At 45.9% G+C, this 26,435-nt stretch overlaps 1 protein-coding gene across 3 annotated transcripts; it reads right to left on the bottom strand.

Annotated features, from left to right (window-relative positions):
- Nucleotides 1-1,987: 1,987 nt before the first annotated feature.
- On the bottom strand, nt 1,988-26,410 carry Pofut1 (protein O-fucosyltransferase 1). 3 transcript variants are annotated; one of them, XM_005086069.4, is made up of 7 exons: nt 26,162-26,405; nt 24,176-24,297; nt 21,406-21,588; nt 19,793-19,905; nt 11,053-11,245; nt 8,793-9,035; nt 1,988-4,125 (listed from the first exon to the last, which is right to left on the bottom strand). In XM_005086069.4, exons 1-7 carry the CDS (start codon nt 26,295-26,297, stop codon nt 3,937-3,939), a joined length of 1,179 nt encoding a protein of 392 aa, XP_005086126.1. In that variant the 5' UTR covers nt 26,298-26,405; the 3' UTR covers nt 1,988-3,936. The 3 variants fall into 3 exon arrangements, with proteins under 3 accessions (XP_005086126.1, XP_012980693.1, XP_021078683.1); XM_013125239.3 differs by lacking the exon at nt 21,406-21,588 and having other exon boundaries at nt 26,162-26,406; XM_021223024.2 differs by lacking the exons at nt 1,988-4,125; nt 8,793-9,035; nt 11,053-11,245 and adding an exon at nt 18,034-19,500 and having other exon boundaries at nt 26,162-26,410.
- Between the last annotated feature and the right edge of the window lie 25 nt (nt 26,411-26,435).

The raw sequence follows: 26,435 nt of genomic DNA, 5'->3' as shown, positions 1-26,435 counted from the left end.
CTAGAGGACACCCTATGCCTTCCTCATCCCCTCAGGATAGGTACCTCAATGAGACTCAAGTTCACCAGTGCAGCTAGACTGGCTGGCCACTGAGCTCCCAGGATCCACCTGCCTCTTTCCCCTAATACTGGGATTAAAGGCATAAATGGCCATGTCTGACTTTCTGTGGATGCTAGGGATTTAAACTCAGGTCCTCACGCTTGCACAGCTAGTGCCTTCATACACTGAGTCGTTTTCTTAGCTTATTGTTTTACATGTAATTTTTCTTTCTTTTTTTTTCTGTTTTTGAGAAAAGGTCTCATGTAGCCCTGGCTGGCATGGAACTAGTTAGGTAAATCAGGTTGGCCTCAAATTCACAGACTGGTCTGACTTCAGGGTGCTGGGATTAAAGGCATGTGTTACAACAATCTACAAATTTAATTTATGTATTTATCTTTTAAACTTTATTATATTTTATTTATTCAGTGTGTGTGTGTTTGCATGTGCATAGCATGCATATCGAGGTCAGAGAACAACTTGGAAGCGCTGATTCTCTTCTATCATGTGGGTCCCTGGGACCAAATTCAGGTCTTCATGTTTGGCAGCAAGTGCCTTTACCCACTGAGCCATCTCATTGGCCCTTGCATTTGTTTTTGACACAGAAAAACTTCAAAAACCATTGTACATACTAGCACCACCCCGACCTGTGAAGCCTGTGTGAGGCATCACTCCACTCTGCCTTGCCGGTCACTGTGAGAACTGCAATTGCAGCCATAGCCAATGCATCCCAGAGGCTTGGTGGTGACAGAGCACTGCCATTCCACCAGCCTGCTCACCCTGTCTGGAGCTGTTAGAGATCAAACATGCTGTCTGAAATACCTGGCGAGTCTTGGCAGGCCTCAGTAGGCGTTGAAGTCTGTCAGTCCATCTGGGCACTGCCTTCCACAAGTGTCCTGTGCTCTGCCCCCACTGTTTGCTCAAGGTGAGACCATCTTTCCCAGCTGTTGTCAGAGAGCAAACAGGAACCTGAGAGCTTAGTCACCTGGAGAGGAAGCCCCTCCTGTCACCAGAAGATTGGACTTCTGGGGCCAATGAGTGAGTGGACTCCACAGAAAGGATACTCACTGCCTTGTGCCAGAATTTGGAGCTGAAATACGCGAGAGAACAGCCCTACCCCAGCTCAACCTCCTCCTGTGGCTTGGGCCCTTGGGGTGGGCAGGTAGGCTCTTCCTTCCCTCCTTCCTCCCTGAGTTGCAGCAGACCCTGTTGGCACTTCTCTGGGCACCCATGCTGAGTGTGAGACAGCTCACACCTGTGATCCCAGCACTTGTAGGTAGACAGGAGCACTGGGATTTTGTCACAGACCCTGGCTACATCAAGAGTTCAAGGCCAGACTGGGCAATAGAAGACCATCCCACAGAGTACAAAATGAAACAATCAATGAAAGTGTAGCTGGTAAAATGCTGACAATTGTTAGTACTATGAGCTCAGTTTATTTTGATTTTTTGAGACAGAGTTTTTCTGTAGCTTTGGCGCCTGTCCTGGAACTCTCTGTAGACCAGGCTGGTCTCGAACTCCCAGAGATTTGCCTGTCTCTGCCTCCTCAGTGCTGGGATTAAAGGCAGAGCTCAGTTTATTAAATTCACAATTATGTATTCATTATTGAATATTCTTATGATATTGAACAAACTCACTAACTTTTTGGAATTTTCATAATTTGGTGGGTTTTTTTGTTGTTGTTGTTGTTTTGAGACAGAGTTTCTCTGTGTAGCACTGGCTGCTCTGGAAATTGTTTATACACCAAGTTGGCCTTAAACTCAGAACTCAGACTGACTTGCCTCTGCCTCCCAGTGCTGGGGCTAAAGGAATGAGCCACCATTGCCTGGCTCATAATTTGTATCTTAAAGAAAAAGCTTCACGTAGCCATTTTCAAATCACAGTATTAAAAACTGGGAACACACTGAAGGTCTCATAGTAGGTGAATCACAAACTATGGAACATCCCTCAGTGAAGTTTACATAATTAAAAGCATTTATTCAGCTATGTGTGAATAGTGAAACCATGATGTGTGGTTAAGTAAAAACCCAAGACATTAAACAGTATATACTTCATGGTAATGTAGATTGGTATCTTTAAAAAAATTGAATTACAAAAATAACTTGATATACTCAGAATGTGGTTTCTTCTCCCACCTCCAGCACCATGGGCTGGCTGCTCACCCAAGCCCGCACCAGCCTCTGCTTCCACCCCTCCTCTCACCCCTCCTCATCAATACAGCCAGGTATCCCTCTTCAGCCCAAAACCCATGAGGAGACCCTGTGGCCCCACACAAACTCTATGGGATGCCACTTTTCTGCTTGTCTACAGCTGTCCCCTCACTGTCTCGATGATCCCTTGCTACAGCCCTCTCCAGCCTCTGGGCCTTGGCAGGTGCCATGCTTGCTGCTGGGAATGTGCGGCCTCCGTGGCTGCGGATGGTCTCCTTTATTAAAATGGCTTCCCTGGCCCGCACCCTGGCTTCTCCTTACAGCACTTCCCTTCCACAGTACACACACATACTTTGCCTCCTTCCTTTCTGAGCAATCCCGATCCTTTGAAGCTTTCTCTGCTGCATCCTCCCTTCCTTGCACACAGTAGGTGATCAGTAAACACTTCCTGAATGAAATCAGGTAACTATCCAGAAGGCTGGAAGCAACTAGTGGGCTTCCTGTTTGTCTCTTCCTCCTAGAGGTGGCAGCAGAAGCCAACAGCAGCTATGCAGGACCTGTCAGGGTGGCCCACAATGGCCACACAGGGGACTTGGTCTCTTTCACGTTTATAACATGCGCTACCCTACTTGAAGCTTATAACCTGCCAGGCAACACTTGTGGGGAGAAACTGGAACAAAGAGTACAGTGCTTGCCACAGGCAAGAGCCCCAGTGCCCACTCCCAGAAACACTGTGCCAACAGGATGGTCTGCATGGCCACCCATCAGGGCCCCAGCCTCTCAAGGTCCCTGTGCAAGGCAGGATTTAGATCCACCCAGTCAAGACTCTCAGGCTCTGGGGAATGAGAACTGCAGGTTCAGAAGCACCGGCAGGAAGGGCAAAGGCTGTTTCCAAGCTGGGGCGTCACACAACTTCTATGCACTAATGGAGGCTTGGCAAGCAGTCCTTGGGGAATAACTACAGGCACAGACAAAGTCTACAGGGTACCCTGCTTGCCCAGACAGCCCCACCAGCCCAGTGATGGTGCTGGGGTCCTAAGACCATCACCTGCTGTGCGAGCACTTGCCTGTGGCAGAGCACTGAACAACAGGACTGCTACCTCCAGCCTGCAGTGTTCATCACAGAGGAGCCCAGGGATGATGATGGCTGAGGCTGGCAGTGGAGATGAATTCCTGAAAAGTGGCCAATAGGCCCACTTCCTCCTTGGCTTTGTGTGCATTTATAAGGTCACTTTAGGTATCTGTGCTAAGGGATTCCACTGATTTTTAAAAACAGGGAGTTTTCAGGTAGTCATGGCTTTGCATCAAAACTATAGAGATCAGTTGAGTGTCCTGGCACACACCTATAATCTCAGCACTGAAGGAGGTAGAGGCAGGAGGACCAGGAGTTCAAGGCCAGCCTGGGCTATATGAGATAATCTTAACCTCACTGCTTCCTCCCTCCCTTCCTGACCCCTCAAGCTGAGAAACCCTATTAAAAAAATGTTCCTCTTTATAAAGTAACTGCTTGAGAGAGAGAGAGAGAGAGAGAGAGAGAGAGAGAGAGAGAGAGAGAGAGAGAGAGTTCAGCACTGCAGGCTGCTTAGAGCAGGGCAAGCCCCAGGCCAGAGTTGGGCTGCTTTGTATGTGTGTGCTCCCTGGAAGCCTCCTCTTCTAAGAAGTCCCTGGCACTGTCCTCCATCTCTGGCAGGTAAGAAGAGGAGCTTGCAGTCCCAGGAGCACCCTTAGCTGCTGGGGGTTCCAGGTGTGATCAAAATTCATCCCGTGGCTGCGAGGGTCTGTCCATGCCAAAGAAGGATGACTGCTTCCCATGGAGGTCCCGCTCCCGCTTCACGAAGGCAGTAAACGAGGAGACACAATTGCCAATGAAGTGGTCAGCCTGGCCAAGGATATACAGGTCGATCTGGGCCACCTCAGGTTTCAGGCTCACCACCTTCACCTGCAGGGAAGAAGATAAGGGCATGAGCCCTCAGGCCAATTCAATTTGTAGAGCATGAGACTTAATCACAGGATCATGGGTTTGTGCCCCACATTGGGTGCTAGATGAAGTGTTACTCTAATTATTAATCTCATCAATAAAAACCTGAAGTCATACATTGGGGTAAAAACTGAAAGATTAGAAAAGCAGAGCAGCAGCCACCAGAGACCTCTTACCTCCCTTAATTATCCAACCAAAAGGGCTGAGATCGTCTCTCTGTCCTGCCTTATCTCTTCCTGTCTCGCTGTCTATAGTCCACCAAATCTCTATGGTTAACTAGTGGTAGCTCTGCCCTCTGACTCCAAACAAGCTTTATTTGTCAGAATACAAACAAAATATCACACAACACCTTTCCTGACTGAAGTTTCAGACAAAGGGAGGTTTGGAGAGGATGAAGATGTGGACCAGGAAAGAATGGAGAGGATGAAGATGTGGGTTGGTGTTTTTGAAGTGTGCCCACCTGGGTGAGCCCTGTCTCCAGCCCAGTTTGCGGAGCACCGTTCTTGCTGTTGTCTTTCCTCTGCCTATCCTATAGTGCCCTCACAACTCATTAAAAGCTGCCCAGGTGCCGGGCAGTGGCACACGCCTTTAATCCCAGCACTCGGGAGGCAGAGGCAGGCGGATCTCTGTGAGTTCGAGGCCGGGCTGGACCGACAGCCTCCAAAACAATACAGAGAAACCCTGTCTCATAAAACCATAAAAAAAAAAAAGCTGCCCAGGCTTGGAGGTTTACTCATGTGTGCAGCACTACACAGACCCTGGGTTCTATCCCAGCATCAAACAATCCTCCTGAGAAACCCCTCAAGCCAGCTCATGTGCTGCCTTCTTGGCAAAGAGCACAAGATGCCTTCTTCTTTCAAGCAGCATTCCCAGGCCCAATGTTCTATCCAATCTACCCACTCCTGAGACCTTTGCAAAGGTAAGTCATTTCCTATGAGGAACTACCTCTCCCTGGGCTGACCGACTTCCATGACCTCTTCCCCGTCTCTTACTGCCTTGTCTGGTCTGTCACTACAGAACTGCCATAAGAAACATCTGAGATGCCCATCTCCCTGTCCTCATGCTATTCAAGCTGCATACCCTTTACAGGTGCCTGGGGCCTTCAGATAAGGATGGCAAGTCATCAATGCACCTGATAAGGCCTGCTTAGGCTGGCTCTCCCATCACCCACTGTCCTTAGGGTGACAGACACCATCTGACTAGCTCACCCCCTTTTTGTTTCTCCTTAGGACCTTTATAAATACTGCTCTGTCATGGGGTATCCTGCCTTGCTAAGTTTTATGTCAACTTGAATAGTTAGTCACCAGAGTAGCGGGAACCTTGGTTGAGAAAATTTCTCCATAAGACTGGGCTGTAAGCAAGCTGTAGACCATTTTCTTAACTAGTGATTGATGTGGGTGGTGCCAACCTGGGCTGGTGCCCAGATACTAATAAGAGAGCAGGCTAGCCAGGTGGTGGTGGTTTCAACTTTAATCCCAGTACTTGGGAGACAAAAATGGGTGGATCTCTTTGAATTCAAGGCCTGGCCTACAGAACTAGTTCCAGGAGAATAGGGGCTACACAAAGGAGCCCTGTTAAAAAAACCAAAACTAAAAACAACACCAATAGTGTTGAGCAAGCCAGTAAGCAGCATCCCTCCATGGCCTCTGTATCAGCCCTTGCTTCCAGGTTTCTCCCCTGTGTTGAGTTTCTATCTCCACTTCCTTTAATGATGGACAGTGATGTGGAAGCGCAAGCCAAGCAGCCCCTCCCCAACTTACTAGTGACCATGGCTAAGACGTGGGAGTAAACCTGCATAACTCCTGATGACCTTTTACTTCTCAAATCATGTGGCACACCTCTAAGGAAGCCCTTCCCAAGGCCCACCAGGCTGGATACTCTTAGAGCACCCCCTGCCCCCCAAGCAGGCACCTGGCTATCTGTAGCTCTCACCCCTCAGTGGTTCTTTAACACCCTGTCCTGCTGGACCTGAACTGGACCTTTGCTGTTCTGCTCAGTCTCAACAGATACTGGTTGAATAAACCTTGTCCTCATTCCTGTTTGCAGACCCACAAAGTCTTCCCAGTCTAGACTGTGGCCCTGAAGGCAGGACCACATCTCATTTATTTGGGTTCCCAATTTAAAGATATAAGGCATCACTCAGAACAAAGAAGGGGCCCGGGGAGGTGGACAGAAAAAATTTTTTGCTTTACAAGCAAAACGACCTGAGCTTGATTCCCACAATGCATATTTAGAAATCATTGCTGCCATTCATTTTCAATCTCAGCACCCAGGAGGCAGAGGCAGGTGGATTTCCTTGAGTTCAAAACCTGCCACAGCTACACAGTGAGACTCAGGTTTTTGTTTTTGGTTTTTCGAGACAGGGTTTCTCTGTAGCGTTGGAGGCTGTCCTGGAACTGTAGACCAGGCTGGTCTCGAACTCACAGAGATCTGCCTGCCTCTGCCTCCCCCAGTGCGCCACCACTGCCTGGCGAGACTCAGGTTTTTTTATTTTGTGTGTTGTTTTTTTAAAGAAAGTAAGCTAGTTTAGTGGTGTGTGCTCAAAATTCCCACACTGGGAAAAGAGACTGAGCTTGCTGGACTACTTGGAGAGTTTCAGGCCAGTGAGAGGGCTTGCCTCACAACAAAAGGTAAATAAATGGTACCTGAAGCTGTTCTCTGACATCCGCACACAAATTTGCATGCGTGTGGACATGCACACACATGTCACACATCAAAAGGGGAGGAGGATAACAGACCGTGAGCACACGGAAAATGGGGCTGAGTGGGGGTGGGGCAATGAGCCCACAGAAATGAAGCTGAGGGGAGGGGGTGGGGCAAGAACACCAGCACAGGAACAGGAAGTAGGAAATACCAAGAGGCTCAAGGCCTAACAAGTGCACCAACCCTAAAGCTCCTAAAAACTCCCTGGGACTCTCCACGCTTCAGCTTCGTGCAGGTGAGGGGTGAGCAGAGCTGCCTGAAAGTGTGCTGTTGCGCCAAGGTTTCTGACGTCACCAGCGTTGCTGCCTGGGTTGTAGTAAAGACACTATAGTAATCTCGGCTAAAACCCCCAAACAATTCCACCCACTCCCCGAACTTACCCGCTGTGTGACTCCAGCCACAACTGGCTCTGAGACCTCTTAGGTAAATCCTGCCCCTTCTCTGCAGCTCTCCTCAACTACAGCATGCAGGGGGAGCCAGAGGACTAAGGTTTCTCAGCTGAATGTCTGCCTAGGCATGGGCAGGGCAGACCAGAAGACACTGGCCCCACACTTCCTCGTTGGTCGGGGCATCTTTTTTTAGACGTGGAGGGAGTGAAAGGACAGAAAGAGACCAGTGACATAAGGCTGGCAGCTCCCAATGTGTGCCTGCCCCTTGATTTTACACATTCATATTAATAAATTAAATATTCCCCTCTGTTTCCATATGCTAGAATTCTTGGTCAGACTTGAAAACACTTTTGCACAAGTCCTTGACAACCTCTAAACTATTCTTGGTCACACGTTTTTGAAAACCATCTTTCTATCTCTTCCTTGTAGGCCTGCCCAATGGGAGGCTGTCAGTCTCCTGAGTGCTCACTACTCACTCAACCACCACACAGAGGCACACTCACTCATCATCTGCTGCTCCCTGGTACCGGAAACACCCACTGAGCAAATTCTGCTGTTGGGCAGCACTTCCTGAAACAGTCACTACACACAAAAGATCTTCCCCTTCATTCCTTTCTGGTGCTAGTGAGAGCTAACTTATTTTACAGTAGGAAACGTCATCATTTCTTTGCAAAGATAGATCTTTACAAATGCTGACCAGGTGCTATCTGGTCCTACTCTATTATGAGGAAACAAACACAGAGAGCTCAGGAAACTTCTGCAAGGCTGCATAATGAATAGAATTCAAGTCTCCAGAGTATATTTTTCTTTTTTTAAATTTCAAGACAAGGGTTCTCTGTGTGGCCTTGGCTGTTCTGGAACTCACTCTGTAAACCAGGCTGGCTTTGGACTCACAAAGATCCGACTGCCTCTGCCTCGTGAGTGCTGGGATTAGAGGTGTGCGCTGCCACCGCCACCACCACCCGGCCAGAGTATATTTCTTAAGCCAGGTATGCACTTGGATGTGGAGACAAGAAAATCAGGGTCCAAGGTCATCCTCAGCTACATATTACAAGTTTTAGCCAATATAGATTACATGAGACTTGACCCTGCCTCAGGAATAAAACTAAACCAAAACAGAGTATATGCTCTTAACTTCTCAGCAATTGGGAATCCCTTCTCAGAGTTCACTGTGACTTTATTCAACAAAACATTTGCACTGTCCATGATGGTGACAGCCTCCAGAGGTCAGGCACCACGATAAACCTCAGGGAACAGAAGGGTGGGTCCACACTAGTCTTGAGTGGTCTAGAAAGTACCTCAAGGAAAAAAAGGGCCATGGGCGACTCCAGGAGGGATGCATGAACTTCTGGAGTGGACTGGAAACTGGAGAGAACTCAAGGATATTTGAGTTGTAGATGGAAGGAAGGTTAGGAATCAGAGGAGTGTGTAGCCAGCAAAGCTGGTGGGGGAGCATGAAGCAGGTATTAGAGCTGTGGGACCAGCAGACCCTTGTTTCTATTCCCTCCCTGGTGGACTCCCTCAGGCCAGTCATACCTTCTCTTTGAAGAGCTGCTGGATCTCTGGCACATAGCTCTCAGAGTCTGTGGCGATGTAGACTGACCTGGCATTCAGTGCCCTCACCCACAGCTTCACAGCCCGCTGGATTTCCTTAAGGTCAGGGAGGCACATGGTCATGGTGAGTGGGGTCGCTGTGCTGCGGCTGTAGCCCACACACTGAGGGGAAGCCATGAAGTGTGACCCTGCAGTTCCATCCTTCAGCATGGCACAGGCATTCTTCTACAGGGAGGGGTGGGCAGAGAAAAGTTAAGAGAAGTAGCTGTCTTGGACCTCAACACAGGAATGGTTAAGTGGGTAGGACTGACTACACAGGAGGAGGAAACTAGTACGTATACACCCGCACGCACGCACGCACGCACGCACACACCAAACCCAGGGCTTTGTAAATGCTAAACACCATGTTCTACCCCCTAACACACATATATTAATAGCATCTGTAATCCCAGCACTTGGGAGGTTGAGGAGACAGGATAAAGAAGTTAAGGCAAACCAGGGCTACACAGGATCTTGGAGAGGGGATATACCAAAACACCAACACTGGTTATTTCTGAGTGGGGTATGAAAAGCATTTTTCCACTCTCATTGTTATCTGGGACTTCAGTGGAGCTCAGCACTACTGATAAGGGGAGGCTTATCTGATTTCTGATGAGGTGGGACTTCTGATCACTCCCCTGAGGCACATGTTTGCTATGGTTCTGGAGAGATAGGCTTTATCTGGCTAAGGTGGGTCCAGGTTATTTCTGGCTAGTTATGAGTTTTTCTCATGCACTTGACTTTTATCAAGCTCTTTCTTGCCCTCTAATGAGATGATTACATGGTTTTTCTTCTTTGGGTATTAGAACAATGAATTTAATTCCTGGGATAGACTTTGCTTATTAATATTTTACTTTGGATCTGTGTTTCTATGTTTACCAATTAAGAAGTTTTATCTAAGTTTGGTTATTAGTTTAGGTTAGCTTTATTTTTAATAAAAAAACCTAAAAACCTTCTCTCTCTCTCTCTCTCTCTCTCTCTCTCTCTCACACACACACACACACACACACACACACACACACAAGGTTTTTGGTAGTACTGGGATAGAACCCAGGGCTTTGTGCATGCTAGGCAAACGCTCAACCACTAAGCTACACCCCCAGTCTTGAGCATCTTATGTTCCAGGAAGGTACAGATGGTACCTCACAGAATATTCTGAGCCCAATCCTTGGATCCTTTTCCTTACAGAGGGGACAGGGAGACTCTAGAGGCTAACTGTGAGAGTACTTCATCAATTACTATTAATCATGTGTGTGCTGATGGGAATAAGACTCTGGCCTGGCCTCTATGAGGCAAATGCTCTACCACTCAGCCACGCTCCCAGTTCCATTAATGAACTTTTGCTTCAGAACCTTCCGTTCTTCAATTATGTGCATCTCTTAACACATCTACATATCTCCCTAGGTATATGAAAGATACTGTCCGTAAAGATATGTTTTGTTTTGAATAAGCGGTAATCTGATGAGGTTTTAACACATTCACAGACTCCAAATTCTGGGAGGATAAAAATACCTTAACTTCCGAGGAGACCTACCTGGTTGCCACAGTCCACTCACTCTTTTTCTTTCCTTCCTTCCTTTCTGTTTTTCCCAAACAGGGTTTTCCTGTGTAGCCCTGGCTATCAATGGCCTCAAATTCAGAGATCTGCCTGCCTCTGCCCCAAGTGCTGGGGTAAAGATGTGCACCACAATCACCAGGCTCCACAGTTCACGTTTTCTTTTCTTTTGGGGGGGGGAGGAGGGGTGTGGCAGGTTGAGACAGGGTTTCTCTGAGTAGCCCTGGCTGGCCTCGAACTCACAGAGATCTGCCTGCCTCTGCCTCCCTGAGTGTTGGGATTACAGGCGTGCACCACCCCCACAGTCACATTTCATCTTCACCAGCAATCTAGTGGCTAACTGAAGTGGGACAGAGGATTCCTAGGCCAATGGCCTCTCTCTAGCTCTCTAGTTTGGTATCTGACTTAATGCCTCAGTTTACCCATTTGCAAACACAAGGGTACAAACAGCAGTTCTTAAATACTAGCTTTCCAGCAGGTACTCTAAATACATACTTCTGACATGTGCTGTAGTAATAAGATCATGCGATGTAATCCAGAGTTGGTAGAATTAGCTGCCTCTGCTCCAGGCTGAGACTTTCCACCAATCACTACATGCCTGGGCTCTGCTTAGGCAAATGTCAGCCAGACAGAGGAAGAGGAAGTTACCCAGTCGGAGCCAATGCGCAGATGAATGCCCACATAGGGCCGGATGAGGTGGGTGCTGATCTGGGCCTCTCCTGTCTTTACCATCTCATCTGACCACACCATGTACTTCTGTAGTGCCCTGTGTTCCTCTAGGATGGGGAACTGGGCTGGGGCCCCTGGCAGTGCAAGCACCGGATGTTCCTCTGGAGGAAATCTAGGCATAAGATGGACAAGGGGAAGTCAGACAGAATGCACAGACAACCCTGCTGCTACCCCCACGGGAAAAAGAATGGCATTGCACCATGTCCCAGAGACCCTGTGGGGAGGCCCCTATAACATGCAAGAGGCACAAAGGTTGTGAAATCTCAACGGGCTGATAAGAAACCTTGGTGGAGACAGCAGGCACAATATGCAATACTGTTCCTGCCGTACAGAATTTACAACCTCCTTTGCTTGTTTAACAATTAAAAATTTACAGTAGAGCATTCCAACATTTTATATATCGTGCTGGCTTCCAATCTGTGGTGTGGTAATTCATTCCAGGGTGGGGTGTCTGGACCAAGCCTTGCCCTTTTACCCACATGGCGGGACTGAGACATGAAGCTGCTTACACAGACAATGCTGGTTCCTCTCATATGGACTGTACACATGGGATTAGGCCAGTCACTCAGCACTTACCACATTCTTACTGATTGTCTGTGAAGGACCCAGGAAGAATGAGACCAGCATGACCCCTACCTACCCTCATGTGGTATACCAAAGGTCTGTAGATAAACTCAGCACACCCTCTCAAGAATCTTCCCCACTACACAAAATCCTTTCTGCAATTTTTTCAAATCTTCTCTTCTGCTAGGCCAGGCTCCAGTGGCAGTGTTTTCCATGTGCCTCAGCCACTGCTTGGAGCATGTGAGGGTTCAGTAAGTCAGAGTAGTAAACCCGTTTCCTTTTCAGTTCAACCCAGACTCCAGTCCAGCAACATAAAGCACTTTCTGATTCCAGACTCTGCATCTGTCTCCAACTGAAACATCTTCCCCACCCGCTGAAATCCCTTCTAGACATTACAACCAGGTGCAGCTACTCTGGAAATGTTTGCAGTTAGTTTCTCATGAAATTAGACATGCAACTATAATATGACCCAGTAATGGCACTTCTGGGCATTTATCCAGGGAAATGAAAACTTGTATTCACACACAAACATGTACACTAATGCTCACAGCAGCTTTACTCCAACTGCCCTAAACTGGAAACAACCCAGACAGAAATAACAGACATCCACACCATGAATAGCATAGCTACTGTCATAAAAAAGCATGGGCTATCAGCACAAGCTATGGCTTTTAAGGGAATTATTCTAAGTGAAAAAAGCCAATCCCAGCAGGGCACAAACCATATGACTCCATTTACATACTTTTTAAAGGACAAAGGGAGAAGAGGCCAATGGCTGCTGGAGTTAGGGATGGCCTAGGGAGGCAGGTATAGTAATAACCTTGCAATATAAAGATATTTACATTGAAAGAACCACTCAGTATCTTAATTGTGGTACTGGATATATAAACCTACACTAATTATACAAAACTAGCATATATATACACACAGTTGTATATAAGCTTAAGAAAAGACTATTTGAATAAATAGGACTATATAACTGTCAAGATCCTGGCCAGGATACAGAGTCAAGGGTATACAGTGAGATCTCTATAAACTGTTTACCACAAGTACATGTGGATCCATAATCACCTAAATTTTTTAAAATAAAAATTATGAAAGGGCTGGCAAAATGACCCATGGGATAAAGATGCCTACCTACCAAGCCATAGGACCTGAGCTCAATTCCCAGGCCCACAGGACAAAAGGACAGAACTGACTCCAGTAAGTTGTCCTCTGTATGCTGCCCTTCCAAACCAATGAAATGAAAGGAACACACACACACACACATCACACACACACACACACACACACACACACACATTATAAAACATCATGGACTACTGTAAATCCTAAAACAACTATGGGAAATAATTCACAGGCCCATAGCCTACATCAACAGACACTAATAATGTATTTTGTTTCAGAGTTTAAATACATACGCAACTAGGGTTGTGAGATGGCTAAAAGGGTAAAGTCATTTGCTACCAAATCTGAGGACCTCAGCTGATTCCCTGGAATCCACACTCAATGCAGGAGTGAACCAACTCCTGTTAGATATCCTCTGACACACACACATACACATACCCCAAAGTAAATTTTAAAAAATAAATAAAAGCAGTATCTTACCACCTCTTTCCCTTCTTTTTTCTCCCTGAAGACGTTTTCGTGTATGAGTCCAGCCACCATCCATCCATGCCTTAATATGTCTGCATAACAGAGCTGAGAACAGTCCTACCTCATAACACCATTAAAAAACACATCTACAGCCGGGCGTTAGTGGCACACGCCTTTAATCACAGCACTCGGGAGGCAGAGGCAGGCAGATCTCTGTGAGTTTGAGGCCAGGCTGGTCTACAAAGAAAGTTCCAGAAAAGCCTCCAAAACAATACAGAGAAACCTTGTCTCAAAAAAAAAAAAAACAAAAACCAAAACCAAAAACCAAAAAACACATCTACACATTTAAGAAATACAACATGAAGTTTTGTATGCAATGATCAGCGCAGTCAAGCTAATTAATATACCCATTTATAGGGCTATTGAGAGGATTAAGTGGATTAATATATGCAAAACCTTTAGAGCAGTACTTGGCACAAAGAAAGGTCTTACAAAATCCTGGGCATCATCATCATGTTACATATAACCTAGTTCGACTTTTAAAAGATTTAACTTTGTTTGGTGATTGGACCATGTTGATCATAGAGATCACACGATCATGATGACATCTCTTGAAAATTTCCAGTTTGCATGAGTAAATCCTGTTAGCCAGCAAGGCTATTTCATCCTCCACGCACACCACACAAGTGCAATGCACCTGCTGCCCATTCCTCACACTGACCCAAACACGTTGTGCAGCAAATGCCTTCCAAGCCTCCAGATGGGTCACCACTCACATGCCTCAGCTCCTTGTCCTCTGCATGCTGACAGGCTCAACAGCCATCATCTCTGCTGCCAGAACTAGAAAGCACTGAGGACAGTGGCCCTAGCAGTCTCTTTACCGTGATTTCCCCAGACACTGGTCAGAGGCCTATGCTGTGATAGCAGCAATCAAGCGTCCCTCCACAGTCTGGCACGGTATGATGTTTGGCTGACTGGACTCTAAGTTTCTGTTTATGTGTATATACTCGGCAATAATGTACTGAGTCATATTATGTGAGAAGCAATTGCTTTATTTGCATATTAACTCATTTAATTCCCACAAGAGCCTTGTGAGGAAGTGTGCCTACTATTGTCTTACTGATAAAGAAGCTAGACATAAAGAAGCTGAGCGGCAGTCAGTCACAGGGTGGGAGCTGGTGAAGCAAGGTTTGCATTCAGGCCGTCTGCTTCACTATTTGTTTTTCAATTTTAAAGGTGTATGTGTATGTATGTGTATCTGAGTGTCTGTATGTACATACCTGTGGAAGAAAGAAAGTGCCAGATCTCCTGAAACTAGAGTTAGCAGGCAGTTGTGAGCTGCCTGATATGGGGGCTGGTAACTGAACCCGGGTGCCCTGCAAAAGCAGCAAGTGCTTTTCTTTTTTTTTGTTGTTGTTTTTTGTTTTTCAAGACAGGGTTTCTCTGTGTAGCCCTGGCTGTCCTGGAACTAGCTCTGTAGGCCAGGCTGGTCTTGAACTCACAGAGATCTGCCTGTGTCTGTCTCCTGAGATTAAAGGCATGTGTCCTGTGTCCAGTAAGTGGTTTTTTTTTTTTTTTTTTTTTTTTTAAAGTCAGCCTCCCTATGTTGCTCTGGCTGTCCTGGAACTTACTATGTAGACTAGACTGGTTCTGAGCTCAGAGATCCTCCTGCCCTTGCCTCCCTAGTGCTAGGAGCCATCATGCCTGGCTCAGCCAGTGCTCTTAACCAGTCCTACTAGCTGTGGTCTTGACTCCTAAATCCTACTTTCATCTTCCTACCCAGTCAAGGAGCACCTCCTCAAAGGGGAATGAAGCTTACTTTTCTGAGCAGCAGCTCCTAGCACAGGCAGCAGGTGCCATAAATATTTTTAGAATTGAATGTGGGGGGCCAGGGGCCTTATAAAAATATCAAGGCATGCTGACAGAGGTAGATAAAGGAGGAAGAAACTAATCTTGTTTGAGCACCCTACTATGGGCTAGGCCCTAGGCTAAGCTCTTTTCAGACATCACCTCAGGGGCCTCTGAAAGGAAAAGAAGCTTTCTGATTTGATGGGTAGTGAGTCACTAGGATAAATTGGGATTTATGTCCTTCCTGCTCTCTTGGGAAGAGCTTGGAACTTACCCTTGGTGAATTCCAGTTTTGGAATGTCTATCCCTATGCCCTGAACCTGGGCCAGCAGAAAGTTGTCCCAGTAGGACCACATCAGCTGTGATTCAACAGCAACAAGAGGTCAAGACTCAGCTGCTCATTCTCCCTCAGTGGCATCTGATTAGAAAGAGCTGGAGAAAGGTCTTGGTTGCAAAGAAAACCTAACCAACTCCACCAGCTAACCTGACCATTCATTCTAGGTCAGTCTTAGGCTGGCCACTATTCCAGAGGAAGACTGGCTTCCTGCTGCTGAACCTGGTAAACTTCAGGGGTACATCATCATCAAACCCTGGCTACTGAGGTCCTCTAGGCTCAGCATACATTTATGGGACCAGTAGTTGATGCCAGGCTGAGTAGAGAGGACACAGACATAAACAAGGCAGAATCTTGCTTTCAAAGTCCCTGCCATGAAGGACACTTTCTTTCCTGCTGTTTGCATGGGAGCTCTGGGTTAGCCTTCACGTCTTCATAAATTCAACCATGTAGACCCTGCCAATCACACATGACTTATTTTTTCTCAAAGAGGCTGCAGTCTGGGAGAATGATCAGCAATGTACTACAGTTTGGATATGAAATCTTTCAAAGCCTCATGTGTTGAAGTCTTGGTCCCCAATGCAGCACTGTCCAGAGGTGACTAGAGCATGAGATCTCCAACCTTACCAATGGGTTAATTCACCAATGGATTCATAATTGAATGGACTATTGGGAGGTGTGGTTTAGCTGGAGAGAATAGGATCCAGAGGGAATGCCCTTAAAGGTATTGTCTTATCTCCTTGGCTCTTTCTGCTTCCTGTCCACCATGTGAGCTGTTTTGTTCCATCACATGCTCCTAGCCATAATGCCGTGCTTTATTACAAGCCCAGCAGTAGCAGAACCAAGTGACAATGGATTGAAGCCCTTGAAACCTTTCCTTTTTTAAGTTTATTTTCTCGGGTATTTTGTCATAGGACAGAAAGCTGCCATCATATACTCAGACACCTGCTCTTTATACATGAAGATAATTTCAACACAATGGTCGACATACTTCCAAGAGCAAATAAACATACATTATCTAGGTCAGGTAGTGGTGGCGCACGCCTTTAATACCAGCACTTGGGAGGCAGAGGCATGTGGATCTATGTGAGTTCGAGGCCAGCCGGGTTTACAGAGTGAATGGCAGGACAAGTTCCAAAGCTACACAGAGAAACCCTGTCTTGAAAAACAAAACAAAAAAACCCAGAAGAAAAATCAAAACAAAACAAAAACTCGATATCTGTTGAACTGTTGAAGCTCTATCACAGGGTTAGATTGAGAACCAGCAGAGCTGGAAGGATCTTCTGAATCCATGTGGTGGGAGATGAAAAAGATGAACGGCTAATCAAACTGTGTCATTCGGCTTTAGTGGGAGTGAGATTTGGACACATAACTTTGATACTGACAAACCTTGAAGACAACATGCTATATGAATAAGTTGGACACAAACAGGCAAATACTACATGACTGCCCATCCAATGCTTGAGGTTCCTAGAATGCGTGAGTTCAGAGTCAAAGTAGAATGACTTGTACCAGGCAGGGGAAGTGGAGAGTGAAAATTAGCCTGTACTGAGTAGTGTCTCTGGTTGAGAAGAAAAAGTTGTGAAGGTGGAGGGTGGCAACGCACATCAAGTGACTGAGTTGTACACTTATAGTGCTTTTAAAAAGCCATTGAGCTGGGCATGGTGGTGCACATCTGTAATTCTAGCTCAGGAAGAGCACTGAAGTTAGAGGCCAATCTGCTCTACATAGTGAGTTGCAGGCCAGAACTTGCTTAAAAACGAAAACAAAAACAAAAAAACAAAAAACAAAAACAAAACAACTTCATCAACATAAATATACATACATATAATGCTAGTCAGTCACTCTTTTGAACTCTCATATTTTCATGTTTGAAATGGACCCTGCTAGTATTACTATTTACAAGTCCAGACCAGCCTGAACAAACATCAAATTTAATTAATGCATGTAGGTATGTATATAGATATAAAAATGCAGAACAGCAAATGCACTTACTAAAGTGCTGATGGTGCTCCTGCAGTAGTGGAATTATGAACACATTTAGTTTTGCTGTTTTGTTTTTGGACAGGGTTTCATGTAGCCCAATCTGGATTTAAACTTACTATGTAGCTCATGCTAGCCTTAAACTCCTTATTCTCCTGTGTCAGCCATCTGAGTGTGAGAATCACAGGTGTGAGCCTCCATGCCTGGCAATTTGTTTCTTTATGAAAACAAAACAAAAACAAACCCTCCAAAAACTATCTAGTCTGTGGTAGATATTCTAAACCACTCATTCCAACAAAATAAAGGTTAACCTGGATTTAAACTTTGTATAGCAGAGATTCCATAAAGACAATGGAGAACAAGTTCAAAACAAAACAAAAATACCCAAGCTAAAAGACCTGTCCAAGCCAATGATGGTGCACACCTTTAATCCCAGCACTCAGGAACCAGATAGGTGGGCAGATCTCTGTGATTTCGAGGCCAGCCTGGTTTACAGAGAGTGTTCCAGGACAGCCAGGGTTACTGAGAAAAGTTGTCTAAAAAAACAACCCCCCACCCGCCCCCACTCCCTCCCCACAAAGAAGAAATGGGTTTTTTAGATCAGACTTGTTCAGCTCTGCTACCTCAAGCTTCATGAACTTTTTTTGTTTGTTTTTGTTTTTTGAGACAGGGTTTCTCTGTGGCTTTGGAGACTGTCCTGGAACTAGTTCTTGTAGACCAGGCTGGTCTCTAACTCATAGAGATCCTACTACCTCTGCCTCCCGAGTGCTGGGATTAAAGGTGTGCGCCACCACTGCCCAGTCTGCTTCATGACCTTGGACAAGTGACTTTATGATTCTCTGCTTCCTCTGTATTATGTGTACATCTTAGATGACAATACCACCCCAAATATTCATTAATCCTGAGTTTAAACCTACCAAGACTTAGGAACAGTGTGGCATACAGCAGGTACAAAATATATGTTAGCTTTTACTATTTTAAATATTCACATGCAGATGCAAGTTGGCTATGTGGCAGTCTTGGGTGGGTTATTTATCTTCATTGACCTCAATGAAGTCCTGTAAAACTGCGGACTGAAGGAATGGGTAATTCATTGGTAGAGGGCTTGCCAACATGTGTCATGTCCTGAGACTAATCCCCAACATTCTCAGGAAATTTCTTATAGACATAATTAGCATAAGCATGTGAAGGACAGTTGACTGGTTGCTTACACTTTCTGTACTAGGAAGTCAATACTTCAATGCTTTTTCCATTAAACCAAGGCGGAAACTGGGAATAGAGACCTGGAATGGTTTTTCAGTCTCCCAAGAAAGAGGCAAAGCTAGGTCTGAGCTCAGTGTTCAATCCTGTCTCTATTGTAGTCTACTGCTGGCCTACTAAATGTTAAGTTCATGACCACTCAATTCACATGCTCCTCTTACCCCCTAACCTAATGTGCTTTTTTCCCCCTCAAGACAGGCTTTCTCTGTGTAGCCCTGGCTGTCCTGAAAAAACTCTCTGTAGACAAGGCTGGTCTCAAACTCAGAGATCTGCCTCCTGAGTGCTGGGATTAAAGGCACAGACTACCATGCCTGGTTTTTAATCTGATTTATTTTGTGTGGTGTCTGTGGTTCTACGGACAAGCCCAGGACCTCATATATGCTAGGTGAGGTCTGTAACAGCCCCTATTCTGACATCTAAGCCCAGGCCCTTTCCTGCCATGCTAGAGCAACAATGACAGACTCCCCATGTAAGTTTATCAATCTGACTAGATTGTGGTTCTCCAAGACCAGGGCTGGGTCATCCTCATTTTTATATACACCTTTGGTCTCTGAATATTGTGTCTCACACATGACAGACGCTCCATAAATATTTCACAGCTTGTGCCTGTGTCCTGCTAACCTATTTTTTTTAAATAGGGCCTATGGCACACAATTAATAAAGCCTAGCTAGTAATTATGAGGGTGACATCACTTCTCAGTCTGCACCTGAGCTGTTCTCCAGGCAATGCTTCCAGATTTCACCTTATGAAGAGGAAGACAACAGTAGAGTGATTCTCACGCCTGGAGGAGGAAATAGACATGCATGTGACTGAACAATGTTCTTTTTATGACATCCCTTATCAGCTGAGAAACTCTTGCTCAACCTTGGGGCAGGTCAACATCCCGCTGTGTCAGGCGATGAGATGGAAACAGATCACATAGGATCCCAAGTTCAACAGACAGAAAGAACACAGTGCTTGTACCTTTGGTCTCTTACAAGAGGGTGGGGTAGAGCTGGAAAGACAAGGAAGGAGTTGGATGCCCCTGAGCCTCAGCCCTCCCTAAACTCAGTACTGCTATCCCCTCCAAGTACCTCTGGATCCATTGTTCTTTGTAGGAGGCACTGAAGGAAATGCCTGTGAACAGCTCCGACTTATTGAAACTCACATGAAACTGGTCCCAGAAAGGCCCAAAGGGATTTCCTTCCTGCAAAAAGAGAGTAGTGGAAAGTTTACTCAACAGGAAGGAAAGCTACCTGGGGATAAGGCCAAAGAATTGCTGAGACCAAGGGCCCTGGGAGATGGGTGGTTTGACACCTGGTAAAGAATTGTTATAGGATGGCTCCTTGGCTGGAGGCCGAGGGAAAGGCTGATTCTTCTCTTTTGGTTTCCAGCTGTGTTTGAAGGAATCTATTCTGTTCACATTTCAAATTCTACTAACTCTGTAGTGATGGGGCAAGGAGGATCTTGGGCTGGAACTATGAACTAGAACAGTGGTTCTCAGCCTTACTAAATGCTGCAACCCTTTATAATACAGATCTTCATGTTGTGGCGACCCCCCCCCAACCATGAAGTTATTTTTATTGCCACTTCATGTGATTTTGCTACTGTTATGAATAATATAAATATCTGTGTTTTCTGACAGTCTTAAGGACCCCTGTGAAAGGGTCATTTGACCCAAAAGGGGTAATGACCCACATTTTGAGAACCACTAAACTAGAGCTTTAAGAGGCTAAGAGGCTAATACAGTATGCTACACTTTTTTTTTTTTTTTTTTTTTTGGCTTTTTGAAACAGGGTTTCTCTGTATTGTTTTGTTTTGGAGCCTGTCCTGGAACTCGCTCTGTAGACCAGGTTGGCCTCGAACTCACAGAGATCTGCTTGCCTCTGCCTTCCGAGTGTGGGTATTAAAGTAGTGCACCACCAAAGCCTGGCCAGTATGCTACTTTTTAAGGTGGAATCAGACTTATAAAGGTAAGACATGTGCCCAAGGTCAGGCAGCTGGTAAGGGTAACATAGGGGGATACAAGTTAGGCCCTTTCAAAATTTATAGCTTTTCTTCCATTTATACCAAAAGATAAATGGGGTGTATCATATTTACAAAATACCAGAAATGCAAATTTCTACTAATTATCTACAACAGTTCCTCATCTACCTGATACGAAGTGGGAGAGCATTCAAGTTAAGAGAGTGTACAACAAGCCAAGTTACACCATGCTGGCCGTGACTCCCTTTGAGTACCGGCCTTTTTTTGGGGGGGGGGTTGAGATAGGGTTTCTCTGTGTAGCTCTGTAGACCAGGCTGACCTGGAACTCACAGAGACCCGCCTGCCTCTGCCTCCCGAATGCTGGGATTAAAGGCGTGCGCCACCACCGCTTCGTGACTCCCTTATACCATTAGGACCTTCTTCAAGGAACAGTCTGAGGAGTAAAGGGGTGAATATGCATCCAGCTGCCAGCATAGAACCTGGCACGTGGGAAGCTATGCGGGCTTTAGTTACGATTACCCACAGCAACGACCTCAATCCGTAGGTGCTCTTACATACAGCCTACTCTCTATGAGCCAGCTAGATCGATCAGGCAGTAACAAACTTCAGAGAAGAACAGTGTCCCAAAAATGACACTGCTAACAAATGCCAGAAACAGACCAAATCCCCATTTTCTCCCATATTGCCACCTGAAGGGCCTAGAGGACACAGAACAGTCTACCTTCATGGGACATGTCTTCTTATCAGGACTTCGCTGGGCTGCCACCTCAAAACAGTATGCTACCCGCTTCTCAGGGGGCCAGTGCACGGGGGCCAGCTTTTCCATGAACTCCTCCAGGCTAACAACACGATGGTAGGCTTTCAGGGGCTCCAGCTTGAAATACTTCTGGTAGGACACATGGAGCTAAAGGAAAAAAGGAGGGGTACAGGTCTCCATAGTATTCTCGTTACTAAAAAGTACAAGCTCTAACACCCAGACTATGTGATATGAGAGACCTATAATGGGCTTTGGATCAAGCTCAGTGGTAGAGGTCCTGCCTAGCATGCATGGAGCATTAAGCTTCATTCCTATTACAACAGCCACAACAAGACACCAAAGTTACGACAAAAACAAACTGAGAGAAGCTGTCATCCAGCTCAAGAACTAGCAGCAGCACCTCTGGTGTTCAAAATACCTGATGAGCTACAAACAAAGACAGGCAAGTAATACAGTAAACATCTCATAGCAAAGGAAACACATCCAGCCCATATATTCAAAAGATGTGCAGCCTCACTAGTAGTTACAAAAAGGTAAGCTGCATCTGTAAAGGCTTTACTTTTCTCATTAGAGCAGAATTTTAAAGTAAGCTCTCATCATTGGAACAAATGCACAACATTGAGCTCTATGGCCCTCTGTACAGGGCTGCTGGTAGAAGTGCCTGCTTTGGAACAGCTACTTGGGGTCTGTATCCACAGCACGACATGCTCCTTCTATAGGAGGTATTTATCCTAGAGAGGCTCTCGTACTTTCTACAGGAGATGCAGATGACATCATTCCATGACTCAGTGGGAGCACAGGAAAGAAGCAGGAGTCATGTCATAAAGTCTGTCAGGGCAGTTTCCTCCAGGGAAGAAAGACCAGGTTTAGCAAACTTCTCATCGGCTTTACCTACAATGTGTTGTTTGTTTGTTTTTGTTTTTGTATTTTTCAAGACAGGGTTTCTCTATGGCTTTGGAGGCTGTCCTGGAACTAGCTGTTGTATGTCAAACTGGTCTCGAACTCACAGAGATCCACCTGCCTCTGCTTCCCTAGTGCTGGGATTAAAGGCATGTGCTACCATACCTGCAGCTCGGGAACCTTTTTACTGTTCCTGAACTACTGGGATATGTTTGGGAAACCTTAACCTGTAGAATGGAATCCGAATTCTGTTCCATGGTATCTTAAGAATCTATTTAAGTCGGGAGTTGGTGAATCTCTGTGAGTTCGAGACCAGCCTGGTCTACAGAGCAAGTTCCAGGACAGCCTCCAAAACAATACAGAGAAACCCTGTCTCTTAGAAAAACCAAAATAGAAAAAAAAAAAAAAAAGAGAATCTATTTAAATTACATTTCTTTTTCTTTTGTTTGATTTTGGTTTTTTTGAGATAGTCTCATGTAGCCCAGGCTGATCTCAAATTTGCTATATTAAATGACTTTTAATTCCTGCCTCTACCTCCAAAGTGCCAGGATTACAGGTGAGTTCAAAGCCACCCTGGTCTACAGAGAGAGTACCTGGACAGCCAGGGCTACACAGAGAAACCCTGTCTCAAAAATCAAACATATAAATAAATAAACAAGGCTCCAGTGCTGGGAGATTAGGAAATCTGTTTTAAACTGGCTCTACTGCAGCAGGACTTCTCAGGCCTTTGCTGTGCTACTGTATATTCTCAACCTAAAAGCTTGGGACAATGGGAATTGGGACTAGTATTTCTGACTGGGATTTTTTAAGAGACAGGGTCTTACTATATCCCTAGCTAGCCTGGTACTTGCATGCAGTTCAACTGGCCTTGAGCTTACAATCTTCCTGCCTCAGCCTCCAAGTGCTAGACTTATAGGCCTTTATCACAGCCTGGTCTACAGAGTGAGTTTCAAGACGGGCTCCAAAGCTATACAGAGAAACCCTGTCTCAAAAAAAAAGTTTTTCAGGGGCAGGGGTGCAGCTTGGTGGTAGAGCATCATTTTCCTAGGATTTGTAAGACCTATTCCTATTCCTAGTACTGCAGAGAGGGTAGACGCCTTTCCAAAAAAGAGGTATGCATGCAAAGGAGAAAATAAAATATATGCAGAGAAAAACCATTAGAATTAAATATGGTGTTTTGTTCATGCTAAGTATAATGTTGTTAACTACTTAAACTTTTAAGGCCAGTTCCTTCATCCAGGTCCCTGGGGACAGTCAACAAAAGGAAACAGAGGGCTATTGGAAGACACAAAGAATAAACTAAATATCAGAGAACGATGAGACTATCATGCCCAGGGAGCCCCTCGACTGTATGAGAGGCAGCTGCCTGGGATGGTAGCCTTAGACATACTAACTAAGCCACACCTCAGTCTCTCGTTTATAATTGATATGAGTACTTAATACCTATTATTGACCAATAGGATGTACATAAATAAGGTGGGATGAATCAGCACTGGAAATGGAGACTTCAGTTTCAAGACAGCCTCCAGAAGTACACAGCCTTGGGGTTGAATGCAAGTACTACCCACAGGCTGTTCAATCTTAGGCAAGTTACCTCACCCCTCTAAACCTGGGTTTCCTCGAGGATGAGCTACGGGAAAGATGAGCTAATCCTAATGCAGTGTTCAGACAGTGCCAGCACATGGAGGCTGAGGTCGCTATTTCAAGGAAGACAATTCTAAGAAGAGAACAGAACAAGCCTAGAGTGGAAGGAAAACCCAAAGGCCTTGGAGTCAAGCAAGTCAGCCAGCACAGGGAAGGGTGGACAGGGGCCGAGGCCAACATAAGTACTCACATTAGTGAAAGGAGGCTTGTGATGCTGGTACTCGATCCATGGAGGTACAGCCAAGGTGCGGTTCAGCAGCTTTGCAAATGCCAGAGAGCCCAAGAAGTGATCGGCCTGGTTCCCAAAGCGCCCTGGAAATGGAACATTGAGGGTAGAGTGGCCTGGGTCACTAAGGGCATGGTGTATGAAGGGCTCAGAGAAGATGTGCATCCAAGATGGTGGAGGGCCATTCACCAAAGTGAGCTAGTCACACTGGCACCACAGAGTAAGTCTAGACTTCCACACCGATACTGAAGGCCCTACAGGTCCTGCTCCTTCTACCTCAGTCACCCCAGATTCCATGCTATTTCCCTATCGTGTTCTACAATCCCTTCTCTACATGTTTTCAGGAATTTCCTTCACTTTTCTTCACTTACTTGTACTTGGTGATCCTGATACCTTATTTGCTAAGATATTTTCATCAATTCTTATCCAATTCTCTTGCTCTCAGCATGGTTTGAATTACTTTTTCTTTTTTCTTTTTTGAGACAGGATCTGTGTAGTCCTGGCTGGCCTGGAACTTGTTCTATAGACCAGGCTGTTCTTGAACTTGTGACAATCTTCCTCCTCTATATCCTAAGTGCTAGGATTACAGTTGTGTGATCAGATTATATATTTATTTATGTGCTGGGGATTTAACCAAGGATCTTAAACATGTTGGGTACTTTACCACTGAGCTATAGCCTCAACTTGGGTTATTTGCATTTGTAATTTCCCCATCAAATATCTCTTTTCACTTTCTGGCTGTTTGCATCGGCTGTCATCAGGTTTTTTTGTTTGTTTGTTTCCTTTTTGTCAGAATCTCACTATGTAGTCTTGGCTGCTCTGGAACTCTCTACGTAGATCAGGCTGGCCTGAAAGTCACAAAAATCCACCTGCCTCTGGCTTCCAGTGCTGAGATTAAAGCTGTATGCAACCACACTTAGCTATCATCAATATGGCAACCATTCATCCATTGCAAAAGTACTGCAAGGCCAAAATGTGCCAGATGTTACAATATAAAATGTTAGATGTTACAATATAAAATCAAGCAAGGATAAGAAGATCTCTGCTCTCCAGGCACTCAGTCCTAATTCAAGTAAAGAGACGCTAACCCTGAAAACAAATTCATTAAGGTAGATTTTGATAGTTGTAAGGAAGAAACAAAAATGATGGGGAGACTAATGAAACACTTGAGTAGAGGTCAATGGACACCGACGATGATATTCAAGAATGGGATGGGGGAGAAATTAGAGGAGGGTGTTCCAAGAAGAAGGAATAGCTCACAGACTTTCGTGTGTCTGAGGAACAGAAGAAAGTAGGCTAGTGTGGTTGTAGGTGGAGGCCCAAAGGAGAAGGGGTGTGGAGAAGACCAGAGTGGAGCCAAACCATGCAAGATGGTGGCCATGGCCAGTTATGCACACCACTGAAGGGTTTTTAAGAAGGAACGGATTTTACAGTGATGATCCACTACTTCATTTAAAATGCATCTCTGGCCTAGTTCTCTTAAGAGTCCTTGTTATCTTTTCGTACCTCAGTTTTTATCATCTTGTACCAAATTATTCACGTACTTAAAAAAAAACTTTATTTTATTGTCGGTCTCCCTAAATGAAGGATCTACAAGGGCATGTATGAGGTTTATCTGTCTCATTCATCACCAGCACAAAAGACAGCGCCTGGGACCCCCCAAAAAAAGTGGCACATAAATATTTGCTGAATGAATGTAAGAACTGCCACGAGACAGCGCCGCCAAGTCTTGCCCTACAAACTCCTTTACTTGGTCTCCCAGTCGGATTAGACTTCGAGTGAGTCACTTAGCTTCTCCCGTCCGACGAATGGCAAATTGAACACTGCTGGCCCCTCTGTACCCATGCAACTAGGGCAGCGAAAAGCATGCCCTGTCCCACATCAGAGGTCTCTCCTCCGCCTCCCCGGCCTCAGTTTCTCCATTTGAGCAGGGGGCTCGAGAGGCCTTACCCATGCAGGGACAGTAGAGCAGGTAACCGGCCAGGTCCCAGGAGCCGGCCGACCACCCCGGGAGCGGCAGCAGCAGCAGAAGCAGAAGAGACACCCGCAGCAGCAGGTGTGGCGGTGCCCACGCGGCGGCGCCCATGTCGGCGGCGGAGCCCCAGAGCGTCGCGGCTGGGAGGCGGGGAGGGGGGAAAACAGAGGCGCGAGTGGCCGCCCCGCTCCCGACGCTCCCCGCGCGCCGCCCGCGCGCCGGCTGGGACGCTCTAGCCCGCGGGCGGGC

The sequence above is a fragment of the Mesocricetus auratus genome, unplaced genomic scaffold (assembly GCF_017639785.1).
Source record: "Mesocricetus auratus isolate SY011 unplaced genomic scaffold, BCM_Maur_2.0 Super-Scaffold_100004, whole genome shotgun sequence".
NCBI lineage: Eukaryota > Metazoa > Chordata > Mammalia > Rodentia > Cricetidae > Mesocricetus > Mesocricetus auratus.
This window is presented reverse-complemented; position numbering and strand designations above follow the sequence as displayed.

Excerpts from the sequence above, each read along its gene's own strand:
- Pofut1 (XM_005086069.4), bottom strand. The coding sequence starts at position 26,297 with ATGGGCGCCGCCGCGTGGGCACCGCCACACCTGCTGCTGCGGGTGTCT. Across the intron at positions 24,298-26,161 it reads GCTCTACTGTCCCTGCATGG|GGCGCTTTGGGAACCAGGCC; the intron begins GTAAGGCCTCTC and ends TTCCATTTCCAG. Across the intron at positions 21,589-24,175 it reads ACAAGCCTCCTTTCACTAAT|CTCCATGTGTCCTACCAGAA; the intron begins GTGAGTACTTAT and ends TTTTTCCTTTAG.